The sequence below is a fragment of the Mobula hypostoma genome, chromosome 14 (assembly GCF_963921235.1).
Source record: "Mobula hypostoma chromosome 14, sMobHyp1.1, whole genome shotgun sequence".
NCBI lineage: Eukaryota > Metazoa > Chordata > Chondrichthyes > Myliobatiformes > Myliobatidae > Mobula > Mobula hypostoma.
Window position 1 is genome coordinate 1,091,316 of NC_086110.1, and position 22,842 is coordinate 1,114,157.

Consider the following 22,842-nt stretch of genomic DNA (forward strand, 5'->3'; position numbering starts at 1 on the left):
AAAGATTCTTAATTTTGTCTAAAGGAACATTCCTTGTCTCCAGTAACATGCCATAAATATTAGATATTGAACCATTAAGAAAAGGTGTCAAATTAAAAATTACGTCATGTAAATTCTTATCTGAGCTTATAGGAAATGTGCATAATTGAGATCTTAGAAAGTCTCTGATTTGTAAGTATCTAAAAAGTGAGTTTTGGGTAAGCTATATTTAGCTGACAATTGCTCAAATGAAAAAAGATTTCCTCCAACAAACAGATCCCAAAAAAATTTAATACCCAACCTGTCCCATTCTTTAAAAACTAAATCAGTCATGGAGGGTTAAAAAAAAGTTAGAATAAGTGGGACTTGAAAGGGAAAATCTCAATAAACCAAAGTGTTTTCTAAATTGTATCCAGATCCTCAGAGTATATTTAACTCTGAAATTATCACTAAGTTTACTTACAGATAAAGGAAGTGAGGATCCAAGAAGAGAAATAATAGAAAATTTATTAACAGAGTTAGCTTCTAAAGAATCTTCACAGTCTACACGATTAATGTAAGATACCATATATTAACTGCCCAGTAATAAAAGCTAAAATTAGGAAAGGCTAAAGCTCCAGACGTTTTAGATTTGTGAAGATGAACTTTATTTGATCGAGGACGTTTATTTTTCCATATATAAGAGGACAAAATAGAATCAAGAATGTCAAAAAGGGATTTAGGAATAAAAACAGATAAAGCCTGAAAAAGATATATAAATTTAGGTAGAATATTCATTTTACTAGAATTAATTTGTCCAATCAATGATATTGAAAGAGGTGACCAATTTAATGATATCCTTTTTACATAGTTCAATAAAGTAAGAAAGTTTTCTTTAAACAGGTGTTTGCAATTCTTAGTCACTGTTACACCCAAATAAGTAAATTGATTCCTTGCAGTTTTAAAAGGGAGATTAGTATTAATTGATAACAAATTATTTAAAGGAAATAATTCACTCTTACGTAGGTTCAATTTATAACCTGAAAACTGACTAAAACGGGAGAGTAAAGAAAGTACGCAAGGTAATGAGGTCTCAACATTAGAGATAAAAAGAACAGTGTTTCCACTTTTGGTCATATTGAACATTAACAATAGTGTTAATCCTATTGGCTGGTTCTCTCATGTTTCTCAAATTTTAAAATGATAGGCCTATTAGCCCAGAAGTTATTAGATATAATTATACATAAAGGCACACAAGTACTTGAGCCAATAGAGGGAAGTTCCTTAGAACTAATCACCGTGGTAGTTAAGGGATTGCTTACAGATATGTATTTTACAACTACCATTCTCAAGAAAGTCAATCATTTGACAAAACTCATTGTTTATAATCTGCATGAAACTTCCAACAAATGCTAATCTTGTCATCAAAGCCACAAGCAGAAGTGGTTTTGCATTTTCACTGGATTTCTGCTGCTCCCCCCCCCAATACCCTTTCTAACTAGAGTCATAACTTCAATGATAAATCCACAAAAATACCAAATCCCTCGCTGAAAAAGAAATTCCAATACATAATGTATGTGCCAAAACAGAATTCTTTGTGGGATCAAATTCAAGAAGTTTAATTCCAAAGAAAGAACCAATTCAACAAACTACATCTTCAATTTAATGTAAAGGACACAAAGGAGGTAAAGTCAATCGGACAGTGCAAGTTTATAACCGTAGAAGCAGGATATCTAGGCATGAGGTTAGTTCATGGTTTTCTCTCCACTCCTGAACTCTGCATTTCTCAATGCACCTGTAGAAGGTCAGTGGACTCAAAACGTGCTAACTTTCTTCTCTGACTAATCATTCTCAGCGTAATAGCTTAAAAAAAGGCCTCAATGAAATATACAATACTTTGAATATAAAGTTTGCAGGAAAGGTACTATGCAATTTGTTACTTTGTTTATTTGGGGACCCTCACCATCTAGGTCGGACATGCTCTCTTCTCACTGCTGCCATCAGGAAGGTGGTACAGGAGCCTCAGCCCCCTTACCACAAGGTTCAGGAACAGATATTATCCATCAACCATCAGACTCTTGAACCAAAGGGGATAATTTCTCTCAGCTTCACTTGCCCCATCACTGAAATACTCCCACAACACACAGACTCACTTCCAAGGACATTTCATCTCATTTTTCATAAGATATAGGAGCAAAATTAGGTCACTTGGCTGAACGAGTCTACTCTGCCATTTAATTACGACTGATCCATTTTCCTTCTCGGCCCCAATCCCCTGACTTTTCCCTGTATCCCTTCATGCCCTGACTAATCAATAATCTATCGTCCTCTGCCTTAAATATACCCAGTGATTTGGCCTCCACAGCCACCTGTGGCAATAAGCTCCACAGATTCACCACTCTCTGGCTACAGAAATTCCTCTTCTCCATTCTCAATAATCGACATTCCTCTATTCTGAGGCTGTGTCCTCTGATCTTAAGAGTCCCCCACTATAGGAAACATCCTCTCTACTGAGGCCTTTCAACATTCGATTGTTTCAATGAGGTCCCCCCTCATTCTTCTGAATTCCAGTGACTAGAGGCCCAGAGCCATCAAACGCTCCTCGTATCTTTCAATCCCAGCATCATTTTCGTGAACTTCCTTTGAACCCTCCCCAATGTCAGCACATCCTTTCTTAGATAAGGGGCTCATAACTGCTTACAATACTCCAAGTGAGGCCTCACCAGTGCTTTATAGAGTCTCAACATTACATCCTTGCTTTTATATTCTAGTCTTCATATTTATCTTCTGGTATTTATTGCTTATTCATTATTATTTATTTATTTTTGTATTTGCACATTTTGTTGTCTTTTGCAGACTGGTTGAAACCCTAAGTTGTACAGTCTTTCACTGATATGATTATAGTTATTATTCTAGTATCAATTTATTGGGAATGTTTGCAAGAAAATTAATCTCAGAGTTGCATATGGTGACATATAGTATTATAGTTTGATAACAGATTTACTTTGAGCATAGAGTTTTGGTATCAACATGTTACCAGGCACTTTGGCCCTCTAAGTCTGCAATAACCATTCAGTCAAACATGATCTAACCTTCTACAAATCTGTGTTGGCTTTGTGAAATTAACTTAAACTTCTCTAAGGGTTGTTAATATTTTTAAAGTCTGAGTGAAGTACAATTAAAAAAAAAAAATTCTTTAGTTCCCTGACCATTTCTAAAACATTAATCACCTTTGATGTTAAATGACCGGCCAATGGGGAGGGAACAGGGCCAATAGTTGCCAGGAAAGTCCTTACATCCTTATATGAACATTTACCACTTTTCAATCCTCTGACATTTCTCCAGTACGGATCCAGGAGTGGAAGTAAATGAAAAAATTAAACACCAGGATCCAATACAGGATGTCATACAATGCTAGTCTGAGGAAGTAGACAAGTTGGTAAACTGCTCCACATTCAAAGACTCAGCAGCCAATCTAGAACTGTCTTAACTGTTACCAACTATATTAGCAATGTCCAGATGACTGCATACTCAAGAACTTAATCCAGGTGTTCCCAAACCAGAACCTTTGGATGAACCAGGAGATCCACTTCCTACTGACGTTCAGGGCCTTAGCGCTCAAATCAGGTGTCCTTGACCTATACAAGTAATCAAGAAGTAACCTTCGAAAACTATGAGGGATACCAAGTGACAATAACAATTCAACAGAGTCCCAGACCAGTGATCAGTTGTGGTAGAACTTATACTCTATAACAGATTAAAAGTCAAGTCAGGCAGCATTGCTAATGACAGCTCATCCCTTCCTAATTATCTCAATGCATTCTCTGCACATTATCCAAAAACATTACCATCCATCCTCAATGCACCTGAATCCACAGTTGCTATTGCAGATATGAGATCAGTCTTCCAGAAAGCATTTGGCCCAGATGGTGTCCTTTGCAGTATGCTCAAATTCTGTGCAGATCGGCACGAGGGCAAATTTGCGGGCTGTTTTAACCTTTCCTTGTCTCAATCTCGTGTTTCCACTTGTTTTAAACCACTATCATCCTTTTATCTAAAAAAAAAGTTAAGGGCTGCATGGTAGCGCAGCAGTTAGTGTATCACCATTACAATGCCAGGCAAGTGGGTTCAATTCTACTGATAAATGTAAGCGGTTTGTACGTTCTCCCCATGACTGTGTTGGTTACCTCCAGGTGCTCCAGTTCCCTTCCATACTTCAAAGATGTCTGGGTTAGTAGGTTAATTGATCACAAGGGTGTAATTGTGTAGCACAGGTTCTTTGGGCCACAAGGGCCTATTACAATGCTGCATCTCTAAATAAAAATAATATCCCCGAATGACTATTGCCTGATGGCTCTGACACCCACCATCATGAAGCGCTTTAATAGGCTGGTCATTGCATTGATCAACTCCAGCCTCTCTCACAATCTCGAACAACTGCAATTTGCTTACTGCTGAAATAGATCTATGGCAAACTCCAATTCCCGGGCTCTACACTCATATCCAGAGGATCTCGACGGTAAAAACAATATTAGATCATTGTTTATTGACTACAATTCCACCTTCTAATTTCAAGTAAACTCATCTCCAAGCTTCTAGACCGGAGAGACTCAACACATAGTTTTGCAACTGGAACACTGGTTTCTTGACTGACACACCACAATCAATAAAGACAGGCAGAAACATCACTGCCGTGGTTACCTTCAATACTGGTACCTCAACAAGGCTGCATCCTCAACCTCTAAATCTAACTCTAACTCTTATAATGACTACACGGCCAGATTCTCCTCTAGCTCCAAGTACAAGTTTGTAGACTTGTACATGGAGCAAGACACACTGTAGTGGACCAAATCTCAAATAACGAGCCAGAACACAGGAAGGAAATGGAGAGGCTAGTGGCATGGTATCATGACACCCACCTTTCTCTCAATGTCAGCAAAACAAAAGAGCTCTATATTGACTTAAGGAGAGGTGACGCACATGCTCCTACCTACAACAAAGGTGAAGTCAAGAAGGATGAAAGCTTCAAGTCCTGAAAAGTGTACATCCCAGTCTCTCCTGGTCCAGCCACGTACAGTGCCTATAGAAAGTATTCAACTCCTTGGAAGTTTTCTTTTTTTTTACTGTTTTACAACATTGAATCACAGTGGATTTAATTTGGCTTTTTTGACACTGATCCAAAGAAAAAACTCTTGTGTCAAAATGAAAACAGATCTCTACATAATAATCTAAATTAATTACAAAAATAATTGATTGCATAGGTATTCATCCACCTTTAATATGACATCAATTCATCATGGTGCAGCCAATTGGTTTTAGAAGTCACATAATTAGTTAAATGGAGATCACCTGTGTGCAGTCAAGGTGTTTCAACTGATTGTGGTAAAAATGCTCCTGTATCTGGAAGGCCAACTGCTGGTGAGTCAGTATCCTGGCAAAAACTACACCAAGACAACAAAAGAACATTTCAAACAACTCCTTAAAAATGTTATTGAAAAGCGCAAGTGAGGAGATGTATACAAGAAAATTTCCAAGACACTGAATATCCTTTGGAATACAGTTAAGTCAATCATCAAGAAACGGAAAGAATATGGTACAGCTATAAATCTGCTGAGAACAGGACATCCTCAAAAACTGAGTGACCATACAAGAAGGGGACTAGTGAGGGAGGCCACCAAGAGACCTATGACATCCCTGTAGGAGCTACAAGCTTCAGTGGCTGAGATGGGAAAGACTGTGCCTACAACAACTATTACTCGGATGCTTCATCAGTCCCAGCTTTATGGGAAATTGGCAAACAGAAAGCCTCTGTTGAAACTAACTCATAAAATAACACATGAAATCTCCACTAGAGATTGCCAGAAGGCACGTCAGAGACTCTGAAGTCAGCTAGAAGATGGTTCTATGGTCTGCTGAAACCAAAACTGAGCTTTTTAGCCATCAGGCTAAATGCCATTTTTGGCATAAGCAAAACACCGGACATCAAAAACGCATCATCCCTACTGTGAAGAATGATGGTGGCTGCATCATGCTGTGGAGATGCTTCACTGCAGCAGGCCCTGGAAGGCTTGTGAAGTAGAGGGTAAAATGAATGCAGCAAAATTCAGGGAAATCCTGGAGGAAAAGCTGATGCAGTCTTCAAGAGAACTGCGACTTGGGAGAAGATGTGTTTTCCAGCAAGACAACGAACCCAAGCATAAAACCAGAGCTACACAAGAATGGCTTAAAAATAACAAAGTTAATGTCCTGGAAGGGCCAAGTCAGAGTCTAGACATCAATCCAATTAAGAATTTGAGGCTGGACTTGAAAAGGGCTGTTCAGTCACGATCCCTATGTAATCTGACAAAGTTTGAGAAGATTTGTAAAGAAGAATGGGGAAAAATTGCAATGTCCAGATGCGCAAAGCTGATAGAGACCTATCCACACAGACTCAGTGCTGAAATTGCGCCAAAGGTGCATCTACTAAATACTGACTTGAAGGGGGTGAATACTTATGCAATCAATTGCTTTCTGTTTTATATTTGTAATTAATTTTAGATTACTTAGTAGAGATCTGTGTTCACTTTGATACGAAAGAGTCTTTTTCTTTTGATCAGTATCAAAAAAGCCAAATTAAATTCACTGTGATTCAATGTTGTAAAACAATAAAACAATAAAGAGGGGTGAATACTTTTTATAGGCACTGTCGATGCCATGACCAATTCCTCCACTGCCTCAGGATGCTGAAGAAATTTGGCATGTGCCCTTTAACGCTCAGGAATTTTTTATCAATACACTATAAAAAGCATCCTAGCCTGATGAATCATGGCTGCTCTACCCATGACCACAAAATGCAGAGGGTTATAGGTCCAGCTCAACACATCACGGAAACTAGTCTCCTCTCCATGGGCCACACGCACAAAACGCTAATGGAACACAGCAGCTCAGGCAACATCTATGGAGAGAAGTAAACAATCAACTTTTTGGGCTGAGACCCTTCAGAACTGGAAAAGGTCAGAAGCCAGAGTAAGAAAGTGAGGGAAAGGGAAAGAGTACAAGCTGGCAGGTGATACGTAATACCAGATATGGGAACTGTCCATGTTGGAACTCACTAAAATTTGGAATAAATGGCACATGCAAGATTGTAAAAGGGATTAAACAGAGTGATGCAAAGAGACTGGTTGCTCTGGAAGGAGGTCCAAGAAAAAGGACTACAATTTCAGCATGAGGCTTGGAGAAGAGAACAGACTAAGAACGGGATGGATATCCTTGGAATTCCTTATCCCACAAAACTGTGGACTCCCAATTACCAGGTATGTTCAAGGCTGCAAAACAGATTTTCAGCCTCCAGGTTACATAAAGGATATGCTGACTCATTTCAATGTATATTTCATATGTCTTATTTACACATAGAATCCTAATAAGAAATTAACAATGTTCCAGGTAAAGGACTATGAACATAAACGAAAGTATATCGATTGGAGGTTACCTGTAAGTTTAGATCAATAAATTAATGGAAAATTTTTAAAAAGCGATTAATAAAAGGCACGGACTGAGATTGCCAGGACGTGACTGGTGACTCCCCAAGAACCTGTATTCACAATTCAGCTTTCAGATGGATAAAATGCAACAGAGTACTGGGCTTGGCTATGAAGTTGGGGCTCAGTAATGAGTACGCTCAACTCAGATACGTGTAAGTGAAGATAATGTTTTCATCAAATGCTTGCAATCAGAATGCAGTGTGAAACATTCCTAATAAAGGGCACAAAATAAAGCATTACCTTAAACTTCTTAAGCGGTTTATTATCATCTTCCTCTTCTGCATTTGGGAATTCATAAATCTTAATCTTCTGCTCTTTGATTTCCTTCATAATCTGTGGCAATGCAGAAAACTCACAATAGCAGAAAAATTCCATACTCCTCTCACAGATGAACAATAGCAATGCTAGCTCCACAACAAGACAAGGCAAATCATATGTGCCCAACACCAATTCCCTCCACTCAACAGGAAATAATCTGCATATTGGTCTGATTCACCGCACGACAATTAGATAATGCACTTGTTCTCCAAATGATGGGCAAACATTGCTCTCGTGCTCACTGTCTAACACTTACCCCCTCAGGAACAGACCCTACTTAAATTGTGACAAGCAGGTCACATTGTGAATACCTCCAGGGACATAAACCTTTTACATTGTGATCACTATTATTTAAGTAGTGTCTGTCTCTGTGACCGCCACCACAGGGACAGACACCAGTCATGCCTCGATCACCCCCCAAATGACACACTCTGGTTATACTGTTGCTGTTGTTAAGACCACACCCTCAGGGTTGCCATTACCTGTTTTTTGAAGTGCTGGCACTCTTCAGGAGTGAGTGTATCTGCTTTAGCTATGAGTGGAATAATATTCACCTTCTCATGTAAACGCTTCATGAATTCAATATCCAGTGGCTTCAGGCTGTAAGACAGTGGGACATTTGAACTGAGAGCTGCGATAGAAACTGCTGAGGCTACAACACTATCCTCGCTGGCTTTCATCCACCTTCCTCAAACCACCCTCGTTACCCCATGTGCTCTGGCAACTCCGACTAATGGTTTAATAGACACTAACGCAGGTATGGAATATCTTAGATCTAGGGTTGGTAAATGGAGAGAGCGTAGCAGGCACATAAGGAGGGGTGTCAGATTAGATACCAAGTGCAAGGGGGTTGGGAGCACTGAGAGACCATAAGACATAATTAGGGCACTCAGCCCACAAGTCTGCTCAGCTACGATATTACAGCTGATTTATTGTCACTCTCAAACCCATTCTAATGCTTTCTCTCCATAACCTCTAAGTTCTGACTAACCAATAACCTATCAACCTCTGCTTTAAAATATACTGAAACAACAGAAAGGATGTGGTCTACAAACTATAACAGGAGTTATAAAATAAATGCCAAAAGGGTAAAATTAGTATGGGGGATTGGGGGATTTCAATATGCAGGTAGATTGGGAAAATCAGAATCGTGCTGGAACCCAAGAGGGGGAATTTCTAGAATTTTTAGAGCAGCTCGAGGTTGAGCCCACTAAAGCAGCGGTCCCCAACCGCCGGGCCGCAGACCGGTACTGGGCCGCAAAGCATGTGCTACCGGGCCACGAGGAAACGATATGATTTGGCGATATGAGTCAGCTGCACCTTTCCTCGTTCCCTGTCATGCCCACTGTTGAGCCATTACGCATGCGAGGTCACTACCCACGCATCATCCGTGTCAGCACAGGAAGGAGATCAGCTCCTCGAGCTTGCAAATGACGGCAGGCTGAAAAGTATGTTTGACGTAACATCTCCGCCGGCATTCCGGATCAAAGTCAAGGCTAAATATCCTGAGATAGCCATGAAAGCACTGAAAACGTTGCTTTCATTTCTAACATTTTTCTGCGAAGCGGAGTTTTCTGCAATGAATGCAACGAAAACTAAATTGCGGAATAGACTGGACATAAGGAACCCCCTTCGAGTATCGCTGTCTCCCAACACCCCTCAATAGGACCGTTTTGTTGCAGGAAAACAAGCCAAGGGCTCCACTGATTCAGCGATATTGGTGTGTTGCAATGATTTTATATGTTCATATGGGGAAAATATGTGCTGTGTGTTTAATATCCAAACGTTACTTAAAATGTTATGATACTATTGATTATAAGTGACGTATGTAACCATATGACAATTACAGCCCAAAACAGGCCATCTCGGGCATTCTAGTCCGTGCCGAACGCTACTCTCACCTAGTCCCACCGACCTGCACTCAGCCCATAACCCTCCAATTTCTTTCCTGTACATATACCTATCCAATTTTTCTTTAAATGATAATATCAAACCTGCCTCTACCACTTCTACCGGAAGTTCGTTCAACACTTACTTCAAGCTCCCCTGTCCTCCCCTGATAATTGACTTATCACTATATTCATGCGAGGAAAATATGCGCTGTGTGTTTAATATTAAATTCGTTAGATAAATCCTTTTAGAAACGAAATTGAGTGTATTAGCCACTTATCACCTATATTCCGGTCGTGATTAACGCGCCCCCCCCCGAACAGAATCGCCAAAAACGATTTGCAAAAAAAAAAATTGGCAGATACACGCGTGCACAGGTTACGCATGCACACTGGTGCCCGTGCAAGGCTTCATGGTCATTGTAGTCTTTCTCAGGGTAAGCTCAACGTATTTGACTGCTACTCTTGTCCGTTGGCAACCCTACCCGCCCACCCCCCCCCCCCCCAGTTGTCCGGTCCGCAAGAATATTGTCAATATTAAACCGGTCCGCAGTGCAAAAAAGGTTGGGGACCCCTGCACTAAAGGATCAGCTATTCTGGACTGGGTGCTGTGCAATGAACTGGAATTGATTAGAGAGCTTAAGGTAAAAGAATCCTTAGGAGAAAGTTATCACAATATGATCATATTTTCTCTGAAATTTGAGAAAAAGCTAAAGTCAAAAGTCAAATGTATCAGTATAAGAGTAAAGGACCTACAAAGCATGAGAGGAGCTGGCCAAGATTAATTGGGAAAGAACAATGGCAGGGATGGCAGCAGAGTAGCAATGGTGGGAAGTTTTGGAAGTAGTTCGGAAGGCTCAGAATGTATACATCCTAGAGAGGAAGAGGTATTCTAAAGGCAAGATGACACAACCATGACTAACAAGAGAAGTCAAAGCCAACATAAAAGCCAAAGAGAGGGCATATAATAGAGCAAAAGCTGGTGGGAAGTTAGAGGATTGGCAAGCTTTTAAAATCCAAGAGAAGGCAACCAAAAAAGTCTTCAGGTAGTAAAGTCTTCACTGTGTAACCACTAGCAGTATGCTGAAGTTCGAAAGTGTCTGGGGTCAGAAGTGTCTGAAGTTGCCATTACCAGGAAGAAGGTTCTTTGGAAATGGAAAAGTCTTAAGGTAGATAAGTCACCTGGACCAGATTCTGAAAGAGGTGGCTGAAGAGATTGCAGAGGCATTAGTAATGATCTTTCAAAAATCACTAAATTCTGGGATGGTTCTGGAAGTCTGGAAAATTGGAAATGTCACTCCACTCTTCAAGAAGGGCGAGATGCTAAAGAAAGGAAACTATCGGTCAGTTTGTCTGACTTCAGTGGTTGGGAAGATATTGGAGTCAGTTGTTAGGGATGTGGTTTCGGGGTACTTGGAGGTACATGATAAAATAGGATGTAATTAGGATGGTTTCCTCAAGGGAAAATCTTGCCCGACAGATCTGTAGGAATTATGTGAAGAAATAACAAGCAGTCAGTGGATATTGTGTACTTGCATTTTCAGAGGGTCTTTGACAAGGTGCCACACACGAGGCTGCTTAACAAGTTAAGAGCTCATTGTATTACAGGAAAGATACTAGTATGGATAAAGCAGTGGCTGATTGGCAGGAGGGAAAGAGTGGGAATACAGGTTTCCCCCGCCACCCGAAGGTAGAGCGTTCCTATGAAATGGTTCGTAAGCCGAAATATTGTAAAGCGAAGAAGTAATTACCATTTATTTATATGGGAAAATTTTGTGAGTGTTCAAAAGTAACCCACCAAATCATGCCAAATAACACATAAAACCTAAAATAACAGTAACATATAGTAAAAGCAGGAATGATATGATAAATACACAGCCTATATAAAGTAGAAATACTTCTCTACAACAAATGCCTGAACTGTTCTCCGTAGCGAAAATCTCACGCAAGATCTCTCGGCAGAAAATCTCACGCAAGCGCTGTTGGCAAAAACACGGCGCAAGCGCTCTCCAGTAACCTTTAAACTATGAAGCTGCCAAATTATACCAAATAACACGTAAAAATACACAGCCGTTATAAAGTAGGAATAATGTATGTACAGTGTAGTATCACTTACCGGAATCGGGAAAACAGCGCCGAGCACACTGATGATGGTGTGTTAGACTGAGTCGTCGCAGGCTGTGTGATGCAGTGGCCCCCACCCTCCGGGCCGCCGACCCAATACGTTGCCGCGAAGAATGCAGTGGTAGCCGGGAGGCACACAGCACATCTTTAAGAAAAAAGCCGAAATAAACATGCTAATTAATTAGGTGCTGCCCGGCAGGTAAATGTCGGCCCAGATCAGTGCCGATTGCATCGCCTCTGGTCTGGGCTGACAATTACATGCTAAGCGGCACCTAATTAATTAGCATGTTTATTTTGGCTTTTTTCTTAAAGATGTACTGTGTGCCTCCCAGCTACCACTGCGTTCTTCGCGAATCGGTACAGTATCTGTCCGGGGCCTGGGTGTTGGGGTGGTGGGACACGGGGGTGTCATCTCACCGTCGATCAGGGCAGGCAGCTCATCTTCTGCTATGACTGCCCGCCTCGATGTCGAAGGTCGAGGTTCGTCGTCTGCTGTGGCTGATGTGGAAGGCTTGCTTGACTGCTGAGCCTCATGCATTTTTCTATCATACAGTTCTTTACAAGGACTCAAACCATCCTGCAAATATCCCCTAAACCTACGTACCCTTTCAAAATTAAAGTCGTACTTTATCATTGCAGCAAAAATCTCACCTAGTTGCTTCACTTTCTGCATTCGGTTTTGATTGTTATCCTTTCCTCTTCCAATTGCATCAGCTCTTCATCTATCAGTTCTTGGTCATGGGATGCCAAAACCTCTTCAACATCATCTTCATCAGCTTCCATAAACCAAACTCACTTAGTCCTTACTTCGTTCACCACAATCGAAACGCTTAATTATGTCTAGTTTTACACTAAGTGTAACACCCTTACTCTTTCAGGCTTTTCTGACACCTTAGAACTCACCTTGCTAACGGCTGCTCAATGCAATGTGTTAAGGCAATGCCGTTCCAAATCCGGGGGACAGCGGCTGCTCGGCGCACGCGCTGCCTTTTATCGCGCGCTGATTTTTTCATGCACTACCTTTCTTTGTAACAGTAAAATACCTTCTGAAAGCGAAAACAGGGTACTAATGTAGGTCTTTCGTAACAGTGAGGTTTCGTAAAGCGAACGTTCGAAAAGCAGGGGACACCTGTAAAGGGAACCTTTTATGGTTGGCTGCCGGTGACTGGTGGTGTTCCACAGGGTCTGTGTTGCTACCACTTCTTTTTATGTTATATGTCAATGACTTTCATGACAAAATTGATGGCTTTGTTGCAAAATCTGTGGATGATACAAAGAGAGGACCTAGTCAGATTAGGAGAATGGACAAAGAAGTGGCGGATGGAATACAGTGTCGGGAAGTGCATCATCATGCACTTTGGTAGAAGGCATTTTCTAAATGGAGAAAACATTCAAAAATCAGGCACAGAGGGACTTGGGAGTCCGTATGCAGGATTCCCTAAAGGTCAGCTTGCAGGCTGAGTCGGTGATGAGGAAGGCACACGCGATGTGGAAATTCACTTCAAGAAAACTAGAATATACAGTGCCTATAAAAAGTATTCACACCCCTCCCCTGAAAGTTTTTATGCTTTATTGTTTTAGAACACTGAATTACAGTGGAATTAATTTGGCTTTTTTGACACCGATCAACAAAAAATATTCTTGCACGTCAAAGTGAAAATAAATTTCTACATATTGGTGAACGCAGCAGGCCAAGCAGCATCTATAGGAAGAGGTGCAGTCAATGTTTCAGGCCGAGACCCTAGTCCTGACGAAGGGTCTCGGCCTGAAACGTCGACTGCACCTCTTCCTATAGATGCTGCTTGGCCTGCTGCGTTCACCAGCAACTTTGATGTGTGTTGCTTGAATTTCCAGCATCTGCAGAATTCCTGTTGTTTTTGTTCTACATATTGGTCTAATTTTATTAGAATTATTAAACACAAAATTATTGATTGTATAATTATTCACCCCCTTCAAGTCTGTACTTAGTAGATGCACCTTTGGCAGCAATTAGAGCCTTGAATCTGTGTGGATAGGTCTCTATTAGCTTTGCACATTTGGACACTGCAATTTTTCCCCATTCTTCTTTACAAAATTGTTCAAGCTCTGTCAGATTCAGATTGCATGGGGATCATGAATGAATAACCCTTTGAGTCCAGCCACAAATTCCCTATGAGATTGAGGACTGGACTGTTACTTGGCCATTCCTGGACATTATCGTTTGTTGTTTTTAAGCCATTCCTGTGTAGCTTTGGCTTTATGCTTGGGTTCATTGTCTTGCTGGAAAACAAATCTTCTCGCAAGTCACGGTTCTCTTGCAGACTGCATCAGGTTTTCCTCCAGGATTTCCGTATTTTGCTGCATACAGTTTATCCTCTCCCTTCACAATCCTTCCAGTGCCTGCTGCAGTGAAACATCCCCACAGCACCACCAAGCTTCATGGTAGGGATGGTGTGCATTTGCTGGTATGGTGTTTGGCTTATGTCAAACATAGTAATTAGTCTGATGGCCAAAAAGTTCAATTTTAATTTCACCAGACCACAGAACCTTCTTACAGCTGACTTCAGAGTCTCCTACATGCCTTCTGAGAAACTCTAGCTGAGATTTCATGTCAGCTTTTAACAGCAGTGGCTTTGTCTTTGCCACTCTCCCATAAAGCTGTGACTGATGAAGCACCCAGGCAACAGTTGTTGTATGCGCAGGATCTACCATCACAGCCACTGAAGCTTGTAACTCCTCCAGAGTTGTCATAGGTCTCTTAGTGGCCTCCCTCACTAGTCCCCTTCTTGCACAGTCACTCAGTTTTTGAGGACAGCCTGCTCTAGGCAGATGTACAGCTGTGCCATATTCTTTCCATTTCTTGATGATTGACTTAACTGTACTCCAAGGGATATTCAGTGACATGAAAATTTTCTTGTATCCATCTCCTGACTTGTGCTTTTCAATAAGCTTTTCGTGGAGTTGCTTGGAATGTTCTTTTGTCTTCACGGAGTAAGTTTTACCAGGATACTGCCTTACCAGCGGCTGAACCTCCCAGATACAGGAGTACTTTTACTACAATCTGTACATAGGTGATTTTAATGTATCTAATTATGTGACTTCTGAAACCAATTGGCTGCACCAATGATGATTTGGTGTGTCATATCAAAGGGGATGAATACTTATGTAATCAATTATTTTGAGTTTTATATTTGTGATTAATTTAGATCTCTTTGTAGAAATTTGTTTTCACTTTGACACAAAAGGGAGTTTTGCTGTTAATAAGTGTCGAGAAAAAGCCAAATTAAATCTGCAAACACAAGGAAATCTGCAGATGCTGGAAATTCAAGCAACACACACGAGATGCTGGTGGAACACAGCAGGTCCTGACAAAGGGTCTCAACCTGAAATGTCAACTGCACCTCTTCCTATAGATGCTGCCTGACCCGGGGGGGTGGTTCTGAATACTTTTTATAGGCAGTGTAAAAGCAAGGATGTAATGTTGAGGTTTTATAAAGCCCTGGTGAGGCCTCACTTGGAGTGCTGAGAGCAGTTTTGGGTCACTTATCTTAGAAAGGATGTGCTGACACTAGAGAGGGTTCAAAGGAGGATCACGAAAATGACTCCGGATTGAACGGCTTGTCATGTGAAAAGCATTTGATGGTTCTTCGCCTCTACTCACTGGAATTCAGAGGAATGAGGGATGACCTAATTGAAACCTATTGAATGTTGAAAGGCCTAGATAGAGTGGATGTGGACAGGATATTTCCTATGGTGTGGGAGTCTAGGACTAGAGAACACAGCCTCAGAATAGAGGGGTGTAGTTTTAGAATGGAAATGAGGAGGAATTTCATTAGCCAGAGAGTAGTGAATCTGTGGAAATCATTGTCGCAGGAGTCTGTGGAGGACAAGTCTTTACATATATTTAAGGTAGAGTTTGATAGATTTTTTTGATTGGTCAGGGCATGGAGGGATATGGGGAGAGGTAAAATGGATAAGCCACGATGAAATGGTGGAGTCTACTCAGGGGACCACATGGCCTAATTCTGCTCCTATATCTTATGGTCTAAAGACTTTGCCTCCATAGCCATCCCTGGCAATGAACTCCACAGATTCATGAGCTTCTGTGTAAGGAAATTCCATCTACTCTCTATTCCAAATGGATGTCCCTCTGCCTGTGGTTGTGCCCTCTGGTCCATCTTCTCCACGTTCACTCTATCTAGGCCTTTCAATATTTGACAGCTTTCAATGAGATCCACTACCACTCTTTTAAACACCCACAAGTATAGGCCTGGAGTTCCAATACACTAATTCTTTCATTCCCAGAATCATTCTTGTGAACTTCCTCTGGACCCTCTCCAATGCCAACACCTCACTTAGGTAAGGGCCCAAAACTATTCACAATACTCCAAGTTGCTTTGACCTGTACCTTTTAAAGCCTCAACATCACATACTTCCTGTTCTGTAGTAGTACTCTTGAAATGAGCACTAATATTGAATTTTTCTTCTTTATCACCAACTCAACCTGCCAGTTAACCTTTAGGGAATCCTGCACAAGGTCTCCCAAGTCCCCTTGCATCTCTGACATTTACTCTCCATTCAGAAAATAGTCCACACCTTTATTCCATCTGCCATTTATTTGCTCATTCTCCCAATCCGTCCTTCCAGAGCCTTCCTTGCTTCCTCAATAATACCTGCCTCTCCAACTATCTTTCTTTTGTCTGCAAACTTGGTCACAAAGACATCAACTGAATCATCCAGATCACTGACACAGAACATAAAAAGCAATCCCAATATAGGCCTCCTTTATTCCAGCACTTTGCCACCTGCCAATCAACCAATCTTTTATATGTGCTCATATCTTTCCTGTAACACCATGGGCTCTTATCTTGTTAAGCAGTCTCATGTATGGCAGCTTGTCAAAGGCCTTTGGAAAATCTAAGAAAATAACATCCACTGACTCTCCTTTGTCTATTTTGTCTGTTATTCCCTCAAAGAATTCCGATACCTATTTCATTATGCACCTCCAAGCAGTATTAAACCTCATCCTTAATAATCGACTCCAACATCTTCCCAACCCCTGAAGTCAGGCTAACTGGCCTATAATTTCCTTTCTTCTGCTTCCCTTCTTAAAGAGCGGAGTGACATTTGCAATTTCAAAGTCATGAACCATTCCAGAAGCTAGTGATTCTTGAAAGATCATTACTAATGCATTCACAGTCTCTACAGCTACCTCTTTCAGAACCTTGGAGTGCAGTCCATCTAGACCAGGCGACTTATCTACCTTCAACCTTCTCCTTAGTAGCAGCAACATCACTCACTTCTGCCCTTTGACAATTCAAGATTTCTGGCATACTGCTAGTGTCTTTCACAGTAAAGACTGATGCAAAGTACTTAATTTCATCCACCATTTCTGTGTCCCCAATTGCTACCTCTCCAGCATCATTTTCTAGCAGTCCAATATCCAGTCTTGCTCTCTCTTATTCTTTATGTATCTGAAAGATCTTTTAGTAGCCTCTTTGAAATTATTGGCTAACTTGGCTTCATATTTCATCTATTTTCTCCTTACAGCTGTTTTAGTTGCCTTCTGTTGGTTTTTAAAAGATTCCCAATCCTCTAACTTCTTACTTTTTTTTTTGCTATATTGCAGTATATGCTCTCTCATGTTTTTATGCTGTATTTGACCTCTGTCAGGCACAGTTGCCTCACTGCCCCTTTAGAATATCACTTCTTTGGGATGTATCTATCTTGTATCTTCCAAATCCTACCCAGAAACTCCAACCACTACTGTTTTCCCATCATCCCTGCTAGTGTCCCTCCAATAACTCCTCTCATTTCTCTGTAACTCCCTTTACTCCATGGTAATACTGATATATCTTACTTCCCTCTCAAACTGCAGGGTGAATTTTATCATATTATGATCACTGTCTCCTAAGGGTTCCTTTACCTTACACTCCCTAATCAAATCGGAGTCATTACACAACACCCAATCCAGAACTGCCTTTCCCCTACTGGGCTCAACTACAGGCTGCTCCAAAAAGCAATTTCATAGCCATTCTACAAATTCTCTTTCCTGGGATCCTGCACTACCACAATCTATCTGCATATTAAAATTCCCAACTAACACTGCAACTTTGCCTTATCATCTGCCTGTTGTTCCTCAGTCTCACTACACACTGCATTGATTTGCCCCATCCCCCTGCCAAATTATTTAGAACTCTCTCCAACAACTTAAACAAACATGCCCCAAGATGATTCGATTACTGTTCCACAGAACTAGGGAGGTTGGGAAATATTGTGTGTGTATATAACTATTATCAACAAATAATATAATGGCACTGTAGCACAGCAGTTAGTGCATTGCTTTCGTGTGCCAGTGACACAGGTTCAATTCCCATGGCTGTCTGGAAGGAGTTTGTATGTTCTCCATGAGATTGTGTGGGTTTCCTCGGGGTGTTCCAGTTTCCTCCCACATTCCAGAGAGGATTGGTAGGTTAATTGGTCACGAGTATAATTGGGCAGTGCGTGGTCACTGAGCCGGAAGGGCGTATTACTACATAAATAAATGTGAATTTATTACGCCCTTATCAAAATAATATAAACTCCGGTCCCAAGATACATCCTGGCCATATCCTTAGTTACAACTTTCCAAGACATGTGACCCTTTTTCCTATTGTCTTCTGACCATTAATTAACATTCAATCCTTGTCAATATATTACCCTATACACTAATTTTACTAACTTCATTGTGTGGCACTTGATCCAAGATTCTCCAAATCAATACATGTAAAATCCAGTAGCTCCCCTGTATGTATCTTACTCAAGCAAGAACTCTCATACATGACTACCCTTTCCAAAATAAATTATAAATCATTATTATTTTATAAAAGCCCTGACACCACTTAACATATTTACTCTACTGCCAATGAGAGGATAATTAATCTGGAGCCCTCATTTTTCACTCTCTTCCCTCTAGAAACAATGGGGATATAGAGTATTTGCTACCTTCCAATCTGTGGACACCACTCTAAAGTCTACAGTAATTGTTGTGAGAAACATCACAATTGGTGTTTCACATCAGTGGCCTTTCATTGGAATTCAGGTTAGAAAACACACAAGAACAAAGAAAGTGTCTGTAATAGGTTAGCGTCAAGGAGCATCTAGGTGACATACAGTAAATGCTGTTAACACACACAAAATGCTGAAGGAACTCAGCAGTCCAGGCAGCATCTATAGAAAAAAGTACAGTCAATGCTTCGACCCAAAAAGTCAACTGTACATTTTTTCCACAGATGCTACCTGGCCTGCTTCCAGCATTTTGTATGTGTTGCTCAGATTTTAGGAATTTGCAGATTTTCTTGTTTGCAGGAAATGCAGTTGGTACAGTCCAAGAGAGAGTCATGAACAGTTGAATCGGAATCAGGTTTCTTATTACTGATACACGTTGTAAAATTTGTTGTTTTGTGGTACAGAGAACATATAAACATAGGAAACCTACAGCACAATAAAGGTCCTTTGGCCCACAAAGCTGTGTCGAACCTGTCCTGACGTTAGAAATTACCTAGGGTTCCCACAGCCCTCTATTTTTCTGAGCTCCATGTACATATACAGGAGTCTCTTAAAAGACTCTTTCGTCTGGCAGCCCATTTCATGCACTCACCACTCTCTGCGTAAAAAAAAACTTACACCTGACATCTCCTCTGCAGCTACTTCCAAGCACCTTAAAATTGTGCACTCTCTGCAGGCCATTTCAGCCCTGGGGAAAAGCCTCTGACTATCCACACAATCAATGCCTCTCATCATCTTACACACCTCCATCAGGTCACCTCTCATCCTCCGTCACTCCAAGCAGAAAAGGCCGAGTTCACTCAACCTGTTTTCATAAGGCATGCTCCCCAATCCAGGCAACATCTTTGTAAATCTCCTCTGCACCCTTTCTATGGTTTCCACATCCTTTCTGCAGTGAGATAACCAGAACTGAGCACAGAACTCCAAGTGGGGTCTGACCAGGGTCCTATATAGGTGCAACATTACCTCTTGGCTCCGAAACTCAATCCCACAGTTGATGAAGGACAATGCACCGTATGCCTTCTTAACCACAGAGTCAACCTGTGCAGCAGCTTTGAGTGTCCTATGGACTTGGACCCCGAGAACCCTCTGATCCTCTACACCGCCAAGAGTCGTACCATTAATACTATATTCTGCCATCATATTTGACGTACCAAAATGAACCACTTCACACCTATCTGGGTTGACCTCCACCTGCCAATTTTCAGCCCAGTTTTGCATCCTATCGATGTCCAGCTGTAACCTCTGACAGCCCTCCACACTATCCACAACAGCCCCAACCTTTGTGTCATCAGCAAATTTACAAACCCATCCATCCACTTCCTCATCCAGGTCATTTATAAAAATCATGAAGAGAAGGGGTCCCAGAACAGATCCCTGAGGCACACTACTGGTCACCGACCTCCATGCAGAAAATGACCCATCTACAACCACTCTTTGCCTTCTGTGGGCAAGCCAGTTCTGCATCCACAAAGCAGTCCCCTTGGATCCCATGCCTCCTTACTTTCTCAATAAGTCTTGCATGGGGTACCTTATCAAGTGCCTTGCTGAAACCCATATACACTACATCTACTGCTCTACCTTCATCAATGTGTTTAGTCACATCCTCAAGAAATTCAATCAGGCCTGTAAGGCACGACCTACCTTTGACAAAGTCTGCTGACTACTCCTAATCATATTATGCCTCTGCAAATCTTCACAAGGCAGCTGGCAGAGCCACAAGATGAAAAGCATTTTCTGAAAACTGAATGCTGGAAGCTCCCACCAGTTCATCTAAACATCATCTGTTGCTTGCTCAAATCAGAACGTTTTTTTTCTGGTTGTCTGCCAGTGACTGGGGGTGTGGCACAGGGGTCTGTGTTAGGAACACTTCTTCTTACATTATATGTCAATGATTTGGATGACGTTATTGATGGTTTTGTGACCAGGTTTACAGATGATACCAAGATAGGTCAGGAGGCAGGTAGTTTTGAGGAAGCAGCGAGTCTACAAAAGGACTTAAGACAGATTAGGAGAATGGGCAAAGAAGTAGCAGATGGAATGCAGTGTTGGGAAGTGTAGAAGAAATACAAGCATAGCCTTTTCTATAGTTAGAGAAATTTCAAAAATCTGAGATGCAAAGGGACTTGATAGACCTCATGCAGAATTTCCCAAAGGTTAATTTGCAGGTTCAAGGCGGCAAATGTGATGTCAACATTCATTTCGAAAGGACTAAAATATAAAAGAAAGTGTGTAATGTTGAGACTTGTTAAGGCTCTGGTGAGGTCTCACCTGGATTACTGTATTTGGGCCCCTTATCTAAGAAAGGATGTGCTGACATTGGAGACGGTTCAAAGGAGGTTCATAAAAATGATTTCAGGACTGAAAGGCCTGTCATATGAGGAGCACTTGATATCTCTGGGCCTATGATCACTGGAATTCAGAAGAATAAGGCGGATCTCATTGAAACCTATCAAATGTTGAAAGGCCTGAGAATAGGTGTAGAGAGGATGTTTTCTATGGTGGGGGAGTTTAAGACCAAAGAACACAGCCTCAGAATAGAGAAGCATCCTTTTAGAATGTAGATGGAAATAAGGAATTTCTTTAGCCAGACAGTCTTAGAATTCATTGCCACAGACAGCTGTGAAGGCCAAGTCATTGGGTGTATTTAAGGCCAAGGTTGATAGGTTCTTGATTAGTCAGGCCGTAAAGGGATATGCAGAGAAGGCAGGAAATTGGCTGAGAGGGAAATGGATCAGCCATGATGTAATGGCTGAAAGGGGTACTGTATGAGGAACATCTGACAGCTCTTGGGCTGTATTCCCTGGAGATCAGGAGAATGAGGGGGGATCTCATAGAAACATTCTGAATGTTAAAAGGCCTGAACAGATTAGATATGGCAAAGTTATTTCCCATGGTAGGGGAGTCCAGGACAAGAGGGCACGACTTCAGGACTGAAGGACATCCATTTAGAACAAGGATGCAGAGAAACTACTTTAGTCAGAGGGTGGTAAATCTGTGGAATTTGTGGCCATGAGCAGCTGTGGAGGCCAAGTCGTTGAGTGCATTTAAGGCAGAGATAAATAGGTTCTTGATTAGCCAGGGCTTCAAAGGTATGGGGAGAAGACAGGGGAGCGGGGATGACTGGAAGAATTGGATCAGCCCATGATTGAATGGTGGTGCAGACTCGATGGGCCAAATGGCGTACTTCTCCTCCTATATCTTATGGTCCTCACAGCACTATGGTCTAAATCTCGATTTCAAGATTCTGATCTGACTGACTCAATGTCAACTTGTACATGGGACAGGTAGTAATTCAGGTCATTGCTTCTGTGGTAGCGATCTTTAAATTTAATCTGTAACAGTTTAATGGCAGACTTCCTTAATGGCCACTAAAGCTTTAGTTTCCACAGGGACCACAACAGAACTTTCTCCTTCTTTAAATCCCTCTCCAGTTCCAAGGAGATATCCTTAACACTGGCTCTGAGCAAACCATCTAAAATCACTTGCATCCAAACCGACGGATCCATACCCCTCACTACACCGTCCCTATCCCTCACACATTGCCTTTACCTTGCTTTTTGAACACAAATACTCTGCTCAAGCTACTCATCCTCTCTGCAGTCTCTGCTCTCATCCAAACAAGTTTTAAGGACTGTGTACCTGTTGGATTTTAAATACTTTGGCACTATCCTATCAGAGGATCTGTCCTGGGAACAGCATGTAAGTGCTATCACAAAGGCAACACAACAATGCCTTACTTTCTTAGAAAGTTGCACAGGCTCAGCCTCTTTGACCACTGAGAAATTTGCTACTGTTGCATCACAGCCTGGTGTGGAAACACCAATACAATGGAACATTCTACAAAACCTGGTGGATACAGGCAAGTCCGTCACAGGCACAGCTCTCCCCACCACTGAGCCAATTTACAAGCAGCGCCACCACAGAAAAAGCAGGATCCCTCAAAGACCCTGATGATCCAGGCCAACCTTTCTTCACATTGCTACGATTCAGAAAGAAGTACAGGA

General features: G+C 41.5%; 1 protein-coding gene across 1 annotated transcript in view; it reads right to left on the minus strand.

Moving 5' to 3' along the window:
- Nucleotides 1-22,842, minus strand: part of LOC134356053 (septin-7-like) — a 90,969-nt gene that overhangs the window by 11,739 nt on the left and 56,388 nt on the right. Inside the window, exons 6-7 of the mRNA XM_063066574.1 lie at nucleotides 8,279-8,396; nucleotides 7,719-7,811 (exon numbers count right to left, since the gene is read on the minus strand). Coding sequence (XP_062922644.1) covers nucleotides 7,719-7,811; nucleotides 8,279-8,396 — 211 coding nt within the window. The remainder of the gene's footprint in view (nucleotides 1-7,718; nucleotides 7,812-8,278; nucleotides 8,397-22,842) is intronic.